This window comes from Sceloporus occidentalis, unplaced genomic scaffold, assembly GCF_023333645.1.
Source record: "Sceloporus occidentalis isolate IW3139 unplaced genomic scaffold, rSceOcc1.0.p SCAF_1, whole genome shotgun sequence".
Taxonomy (NCBI): domain Eukaryota; kingdom Metazoa; phylum Chordata; class Lepidosauria; order Squamata; family Phrynosomatidae; genus Sceloporus; species Sceloporus occidentalis.
The window spans coordinates 288,216,233-288,225,799 of record NW_028316981.1 but is presented as its reverse complement, the minus strand read 5'-3'; the positions used below and the strand labels follow the sequence as shown (position 1 = coordinate 288,225,799).

The following is a 9,567-nucleotide window of genomic DNA, read 5'->3' as shown; positions in this document are numbered from 1 at the left end:
GTGTGTTTTGTTCAAGGAAGAGCTCCAGTTTCTTTTGTAAGGCAAGGTTACTGTGAAGCATGATTCCCCCAAGTTCAATGGAATGCACTTCTTCGTAAGCATGCTTTAAGACTCAAATATTTCACAGGTCTGCAGCAATGATCTTAAATTGTTCCTGGCTGGGTATTGGAGACAAAATGGAAAATGCCACTATAGACCAATGATAGCTTTTTGCCTTGAAACAGCTATGCTGTGTGCAGATGGGTTAGCAATTTACACAGACATGAAAGAGGAAGCTGTTAAGAGCTGTGATGTCAGCCCCTTGTGTCATGCAGCCCCAGGAGTGTTGTGTGGCAATATGAGTTCTGACTCCACCCCACCCCATCCCTTATTATTCTGCATCCCTGGTCTAAATGTACGTCTCCAGAACTGAATTAAGAAGAGACTTGCCTAAGTTCTGGCATACAATGAACAAAGTGGAGCTATCTGATTCAAACATCTGATTCCAGAAGAAGTGATATTTCCCTGTTGATCTAATAACAAAAAGAATGCTCCAGATTTAATTTATATACTTATCTCTACATTGGAATCATGCAGCTTTCCAGATATTTAAAAAGGGTGATTCATAATAATGGAAGTCTGGCTAGAGAGCGATCTAGACGACCCCTCATCATGACCTAGCCTCCTTTTACAGAAATATATCTTCCTTACTACAGTCCTGTGTATACCAATTCTGAGAAACAGAACTCCAGAGTTCAAGTTCCAAATACCCAGGGCATGCATTCCAGACCCCCCCCCCCCAGTGTAAGCAAATACTGCATATGCTCAAGCCCCATTGAAAACAATGGGGCTTGTACGCGTGGCACAGTATGCATGCCACAGGCACACATGCCATTGCCTCTTTCATCGTGCGGCTTTCAACATAAGTGGAAATCTGCATATAGCACACCCGCATATGACGTGGGCACACTATAGTTTTATTTATGAATAAAAGGGAACCACTGTTCATACAAAGACACTCGTTCACACACAGTTCCATGAACTAATGAAATAAAGGTAGTAACAGATTGGAACTTAAGGAGTTGCAGATGGTAATACTGTACCAATTCCAGATATGGAGCTCCAGTCAGGGACACTATGAAGTGCAATGGCTGAGCAGCTGCCCGTGGATAGTGGCCAGCAATGCTGAGGATTCAAGTGAGTGTCTGAATCGCAAGTGAAACCAAATCGGAGTGAAACCAAATCATATCCCATGGCAGATTTTGGGATTAAAAGGATATTTGCAGGAGACACAGACAATCCATGCAAATGTCTCTGGACAATGGAGGACCTCCTCCAGAGGGAAGTATACTTGGGTTTCTGTTTATTTGTAAACACAAGGTCTATCACCCACCATCACTCCTATCAATGAAGTGATTATGCAGATTCCAATCTTGATTGATCTATCTTGGCTATGTGCTCTTAAGCTCCCCTATGCTGAGACAGTTGGATCTACTTCTATGGTCAAAGATGTCCTTATATGGCATGACTAGTTTCCTGCATTGGTAGTGTCTTCTCAGCTACATGCCTAAAATATCTGATATCATCTTGATACTGAAAAAGAGGAGGGATACAAAAGGCCAGACTTTGGGTTAACAAAAGCACTCCAGGGGAGCCCATCCAGCATCTGTTTGAAAACTTCCAAAGAATGAGACTCCACCACTCTCTGAGGCCGCACGTTCCACTGTTGAACAGCTCTTACTGTCTCTTTTCCTGTAGTTTGACTCCATTGCTTTTGAATCCATTGCTCTGGAGCAGCAGGAAACAATCCTATGCATGCCTATCTATACCAGTGATGGTAGCCATGCAGCCCTATGAATGTTTTTGGATTGCAACTCCCAGCAGCTGTAGCCAGCATAACTAACATAAGGAATGCTGTGAAATGCAGTCAAACATTTGTAGGATTGCATGATTTCCTCTCCTGAAGTTGCATTGAGTTTTTAGCATGTTTAAGACGGCACATGAGTAATAAATATGACAGAGAAAGACACATCCCCTCCCACCTGAGTCAATGGAAGGTAAGATGATCATATGTTCATACAAGAAGAACCAGCATGAATTTAGACAACATTCAGTAACACACATATGACATAAGAGAAGTTGAATAACTAATTTTAAGCATGCATAATATCTGAAAGAGACAAAATAACTTGGTATTAGGTTTTATTTGTAAATTTTGTAAATTTCTGCATTACAGTTTTACCTTCCATAAATTATATAGCAAAAGTTATTGGTATAAAAATATTTTTAAAATCTCTGCATTCACAGTTCATTGCTCTAAGTTCAGTAGTATTTGTAAAGAAAATGTTACCTTAAAATCCCATATTTTGCAAGGTTAAAAAAGTAAAACGCACAATCTATCCACAGTGAAGCAACTTTTGACTTCATTTACTTTTGATGGTTTACTTCCCACCTACTCTTTAAGAGCAATGGATCTAAAAAGTGATTAACTGTTTGTATCATGGCAATAGAATAGAATAGCCTACCATCAATTCTCTCTACCCAAGTTCTATTTTATGAAGAATAGAGGCTGCTAGTTGTAAAAGGAAATACTGAAGCCCAAAGCCCTGTTCTTTTAAAAATAGTATTTTAACGCTAACGCTAACTTGACTATGCCAAGAAACAGACTGCCCCAATAGAGCAGTGTCCTGCCATCCCTTTCAGCGCTGGATAGGGGCCAGCAGCAAAGAGCAGCCCTTGCTGCTGTGGCTTTTCAGCATTTCTTTGACGCAGTGAATCTAAATGCTGTGCAAAAGAAATGGCATGATGCCGCCTGCCATGTGGTAAGGCGTGTGGCGTGATGCCAGCATCGGGGTGGAGTCAGGGTATGCAGTTTGCGGTTGCCAGGCCCACTCCACCCCAATGCTGGCGTTTCTTGTTTCTCTGATTCTCAGATTCTGATCTACCAAGCTGGAAACAGCCAAATAGCCCCCACACCAGGGTGTCTCAAATGGAGAAGCAAATTAATACAGTAAACCTATTCCTCCCCCCTCCCACAAACTCACACAAATAAACACCACCATACACTTCCTAGGACAAACTGGAAGTCTATCAAGTGCTTGGCAGACCACAGTATTAATAATTAGGTGGGTAGTTAACACTTGGTTTGTTGATTTTGGAGAGTTGTCATAAGTTGTGGTGTTTATTCAGAATGAGTGGTTTTTTTGGTGTTTGTTTCTTTATTTGAAGAAAAAATTTTGTGATGACACCATTTCTTTCCTTGGTTACACAGACCTTCTGCTGAACATGCTGCCTTCCAATGAATCAGTTCTCTTTGTGCTAGTCAGATGGAATTTGGGCCTGACTTGATACTATACAAGAAGATAAGTTTCTCTAGACAAAACCATAAACATGAAGATATTGCTGTAGACTGGCTGGCAGCCACATAGCTTTGCTGTATGGATGAGACTTGAACCACATCTTTTAGAACAATACTCAGCATGATGCCCAAGTCTTACGGTTTATCATGATAAAACACTGTGGGGGTGGGGGGCTCAATGCTAAAGGTAGCAACTGTCCTTTGCCATCCATTTCAACTGTTCAAGAGAATAATGGATTTCTTGCTCACTGACCTTGACAAATATCTGTCAAAATAATCACAGGTTTGTTTGTCTTAACATTTGCCTTCCAACTGTGCAAAGGTCAAAATGACATAGTAGAGATTAGCACCATCCCCATTATTTAGGGGGAAAACCATCCACATCTTTTGATAGCATGTAGGCTCACAATATGAGACAAAATGTAAAATTACTGGTATCAAATTTGTTTTTTTAAATATATATATGTATATGTATATATATATATATATATATATATATAATTGCAAAGAAACATTACATACACCCAGCTCACTGCAGAAGTAGCAAAAAACTTCTATAAATATAGCATTGGGGGGGGGGGGGAATACATAATTATCCATGGAATTCTCTAAGCTTAAAAATATATAATGGAACAAGTACTACCATAGGGTTAGTTAGGATGTAACCAAAACTTGGAAAAGCTACTTTTAGGGACCGTAGTTCCCAGAATCCCCCAGATGGCAAGGCCACAATACAGTTTCAGCAGATACATTCTAAGAGTTATAGTCCAAAACTTAAGTTTTCCAAGGTTTTAAAGCTCAGTGTAAATAAAAATCTTCTTTAGACTCCTCACTGAATGCAGGAAAGGAGAGGAGAGAGGAGATGACAAGCACAGGGATATCAATGTGGACCCACTGTGCATTGTTCTGTACCCTTTACCCAAGACAAAGGCATAAAGGCACAAAGGCTGAATAGGACAAAATTTGTTTCAAGATTTGTTGCATGACAAGAGTACTGTGAAATCTGGAAGCTTCAGATTATCAGTCTATGGCAAGGACTGTGGCTGTACCAATCCTCTAACTGAATTTAGAACAAAGCCCAAAACACACAAGCTTAAATAACTCACTGATTAATTTCTAGCTCAGCCACTCACATTTCCATTCCAACTTGTGAGTTCTTAGAACTGTGGGCAAATTCCCTACGATCAACCTGCTTTCCCTACCACAATAGGATTTCCTCAAAGATACATACCTTAGCATTAAAACGTGCAAATTAGGCTTGTGTTTACTTTCCCATGATCAGTCATATAAGAAAGCATGCTTAAATGCAAGACCTCACCACACCGCCCCAAAGCGCTTACAGCCTTTTTGGGCCGGATCATTGTTGTGGCCGTGTGGTTGCCACGGCAACAATCCAGAGAAGAAAAGGGCGGCCTCTGTACCAGACCAATATTGTCTAATTCGACCCCTATACAACACAACTGTTGGTAAAGTCTAGTGCTCACTGGATGTGTGCATATACTGTATGCCTTCAAGTCACCTGTTGACTTATGGTGACCCCATGAATTTCACAGGATTTTCTTATGCAAGGAATACGGGGTGATTTTGCCAGTTCCTTCCTCTGAAATATATCCCAGCACTGTTGCCCCCACTGGTGTCACTTGGTTGAGGAGGCAGGGATGCTGAAGGGCATGGCCATGCTCACCCCTTCTCCTTTGCCAGGGTGGCGGCAGCCTCCCCACAAGGAGACTGCAGCTGTGGTGGAGAAGCACTCAGCTGGGCACACTCAGCCTTCACATTCCCTATGGTGGTGGCAGTCTCCTCGTGAGGAACCAATGGGTGTGCTTGGCCTTCTCATTCCTCACAGGGGTTGCAGTCTCCTCATGAGAAACCACTGCTATGGCAGGGAACCAGGGCTGGGCATGCTCAGCCTTTCCTTTCCTTGCAGTGGCAGCTCCTCAAGAGCAATCTCCACCATCACAGGGAGACAGGGGCTGGTCCTTGCCATTGTCTTTGCTTGCAGTGGTGGTGCCTCCTCATGAGGAACCATCATCACTGTGGGGAAGCAGGGCCAGGGATGCTCCCCCTCCCCCTCCCCCCAAGTAGGAAGAATGTCTGATTGGGTGTCACCTTTCTTCTGGGGTGTCACTCAACACAGATCGCTATGATGTCACTTTAATAACGCCACTGATATACTTACAGTATCTGATGTTCATTCGCAATCTCATATCAAAGTACTAACTAGATCTTACCCTGCTTAACTTCCAAGATCAGATGGGATATGGTGGTTTTAGAGTATTTAGTCACCAGTGCTCATTGTTTTTCTGCCTACTTAGAGTCGACCCCCCATTTTCACAGGGGATCCATTCCAGACCCCCGCTCCCATGAAAACAGCAACTTGCAACAAGCCCATGGGGGCCTGAATGGGGCATGCCCCACGAGCATGTGGAGGCATGCGCCATGGGGGCATGGCCCATCAAAGATAATGGAGGTCACTCCTCTGTGAACACAGATCTCAAGTCCGTGAGAAAGGAGAGGCAACTGTATTTTGTTCATAAAGGGATTACCTCAGTTGGATCTTGTCCTAGACTGCAGCCAGCACACCCCGACTATGCCAATAAGAATGGCTTAGCATAGCAAGTGGAAGCAGTCCACAGACCTTGCAAGGAGTCAGCGTTAGAGAGCAATCCGAAAGCCAAGCCAAAGTCAGGATACCAGAAGTCAGAGTAGTCAAATCAGTCCAGGGTCAAAGCAGCCAGAAGATAACAAGGGTCCAGTCCATTCCGAGGTCAAAGCAACAAGGAGTCAAGATACAAGGAGCCAGTGCCGGCAGCAATCACACCAAAGGATCATGCAATAAATTCTGGCACTGAGTTGAGACCTCTCTACAGCTTAAGTAAGGGAAACTCTCCCCCGTGCCCCCTGAGGCTGGTTTGCTAATTGCCTCTCTGCAATTCTCCTGGACCTGCACCTGCAAGCACTCTCAGCCCTTCTTTGTTTATAGGTAGGCACATCCAGGCATGATTCCTCCCCAGAGTCACCACTAGGCTGTTGCACCACAGGCAGCATCTCACTAGCACTAGGACCTGGTTGAGCCTCCTCCTCTGGGGCTGGGGGATCACAGCTGGGACCTGGCAGAGCAGGATTAGCACCTGTTGTAGCCTCAATTAGCTCTTGCTCTGGAGGAGGCTCATCCTCCTCATCCTCCTCCTCTTCCGAGAGCTGCTCTTGGCTAGCCATGACAGATCTCAGTGAACTTGTTCAAAACTCATCAGGTTTACTATTGGTTTCTCTAAGCTTTGAACTGTGCAGCAATTAGAGGAGCACATAGTAGGCCTTGGGCTGCATCCAGGGTCAGACTACTTTACAACCTTCAACTCCCCTTGACAGGGAGGAGCAGTGATTCACCTTTTAAATAGATTGCACAATCCCTCTGAAGTCTATAACACTGTAAAAATTCAAATTTTTCAAAACCAGAAATGGGACTACTGGTCATGTGTTTGACATGTGTTTTCCCCATTTGGGAGCATCAAAGTTGACCACTCTTGAAACAGGAAATGCATACATTATTTCAAAATACATAAACTTTCTAGAGTTGTTAAATGCAATGGTAGTCGGCACATTCTCCAGTGGTGGCACTATACCCAGTACTGATTGCGTTTCAAAGTCGGATTGGTGGTTCGACAGTGTTGGATCATATCTGGGTCAAGTTTGGACCAGCTGCTTTGCAGAAGTCCTTCTGCAGCTTGCGAAGCTGGAACTGGAGCAACAGGCACTGGCTGAAGTGGTTCCTGTCTAAGGGTTGAGAATGGGAGAGCTGTTGCTTTACCTGTACCTTTTAACAGGGGTGTCACTGTGACTGTAGGAACAGTTAAACTCCTTTCAGGAGAAAAGCCCGGGCTACTAAGGGCTGTTGGTGGATGTTCAGCAATGAGAGATTTGGCCTTCTTTGGTTTGTGACATATTAGAAAGATGCAAACAGCAATAGCAGTCACAATAAATAAAACAGCCACAGAAGCAAGTGGTATAATGATGAACAGCTGGTTGTTACTATGCAGGGACTGATCTTCGGTGCTTGTACCACTTGTTTTCATTGTGGTCTCAGCCCAAACAGATTTATCCCTTGCAACTTCCTGGCTATACACTGTCTCTCTGTCTTTCAGTTTTACCCAGTGGTTTTGGTTGTGCCACTGTGTCTGTGCTGGTGCTTCAGTATGTGTGTCCTTCTTTGGAATGATGTGAGGTTCATTTTTTGCCATGGTATAACTCTTTAAAATATTTGTGCTAGTTAAGAGAGGCACTTCTGAAGCAAACATCTGGAGTAATGAAGGGTCATGTGGCACTATGGCATAGTGAAATTGACCTAGAGCAGGTTGCACATTGTCTGCTCGGAGTATAAAGGTGAAAGAATCATTTAGAATATCAACATCTGTCATATTGGCATGTGCTTCAAGAAATACAACACCGCTCTCAAGGTCACTCTGTGTGAACACAGCTGATCTTTCAGCTTTAACACTCCCCAATAGTCTCCTCAACACTCTTCCATAAATGGGAAACACAATTATTTCAAATTCTGGAATACTATCTGTTAGGTTTGCTAATTTTGTAGTATCCAAATCACTTGCTTTTAGTTTGTAGGTGATACCATTTGGAACGATCAGGTCAAGCACCATTTGCACAAAGGGTTGTACTGTAATATTCATAATCTGTCCTGTTAGATTGCTGTCCGAGGTGAACACCATGAATTCCACTGTATCTCCAACTGCAGTGAGGTCTGTCATACAATATGACAGTCTTCCTGCATCTATGTCTCTTTGACGAAATGTGGTTACCTGTTCATTGCCAATTTGTAGATGTCCAGATTTGAGAGGTTCCGTTACTACAAACATGATCTCAGTATTTTTCCCATTTGTTGCTGCAGAAAGCTGTATGTTTGTAATAGCAGCAGTGTTCTGTCCCTGCGGAAGCACCACCTCTGTTAGGTTGACTAAGGTAACTGACAGGAGTGTAACTTCAAGGCTAAAGAGTTTGTACAGTGGACGGTGTTTGCCATCTGTCACACTAAAGTAAAAAACTCCAGATGAAGAACTTCCATCTTGAACAAACAAGACTCTTCCATCATCAACATCTGCTTGTGTGAAATCTTTGATGGATTCATTGAGATGACCCCAGAATGCTAAATAACCATTTGGGGGGTCACTTATGATAGTGTATTTGATTTCTTCTGGAGTGTTATCTAAGTCTTCTACTTTCAGATTTTCCGACCCTATAACTGCTGTATCTCCTTGTAAAACATTCAAATGTAGTCTTTTTGTCTTTAGTTCTGGAGCTTGGTCATTCATTGGCACAACGGTGATATTAAATGACTCTTCTAAAATATCAGAATCAGGTTTTGTTGTAGACTTGCCCTTCTGGTTTAACCACACAGCAAATATGAACTGATCACTGAGTGTTTCAGAATCATCATGCATATAGGTAATTCCAAATTTGTTTATGATGTACTGGGAGAAATTAGGTTTCTCTCTTGTAATGTTTCTTTCTCCCACAATAATTCTCCCATGTTGGGGCAATTTTACAACTTCATACCACACTTCAAATGCAGAACGCTGTGCCTCAGGTAATTTGAAGAGCAAGTTTGAACCATCCAGGTTAGTTTTGTCAATTAAAACTTTGCCTCCCTCCTGAACAACAGCACCTGTAAAAAGAGGATATTAAGTGGCATTAAGTGGCAGGAGCAATAAATCATGATTTAAAAAAAAAATTAGAAGACTGTGTCAAGACATTTTCCTGTCTGAAGCAAAGAACAAGATGACATCCCCTTCCATATACATAATTCAATCGTATTAATAGCTAAACATTGGCAACTGATGACACACCATCCCCTTAGTGTACTACAGAGCAGCCAGCTGGCCTAGGGGCACAGACAAGGCCAATGTAAGGAACCTGGGAGGAAACAGGTGTAGAGGGTGGTAAGACCACTCCATGGGCATCTCCTATCTGAAGCATCTGCCTCACTAAGGTTCAGAGATGGGGAACCTTGGACCTTCAGATATTTTGGTCTACAAGTCCCACAATCTCTTATCACTGGCCATGCTGAGCGTGGCCTGTGAACATTTGCTGGGGTTCAAAAAATGCTGAAGACCAAATGTTAGCCACCACTGCTCTATCTAATGGTAGAGCCAGTCCTAACTAACTCTGTGCCTATTATTGTAATGAAAATGAAAACACAACAACCCACTGAGTTTCTATCT

General features: G+C 42.9%; 1 protein-coding gene across 1 annotated transcript in view; it reads right to left on the bottom strand.

The window, feature by feature from the left end:
* Positions 1 to 2,164: 2,164 nt before the first annotated feature.
* LOC149324040 (chondroitin sulfate proteoglycan 4-like) overlaps positions 2,165 to 9,567 on the bottom strand; it is a 46,620-nt gene continuing 39,217 nt past the window's right edge. Inside the window, exon 10 of the mRNA XM_089485965.1 lies at positions 2,165 to 9,011. Within this exon, the coding sequence (XP_089342091.1) occupies positions 6,955 to 9,011 (2,057 nt within the window). The 3' untranslated portion in view covers positions 2,165 to 6,954. The remainder of the gene's footprint in view (positions 9,012 to 9,567) is intronic.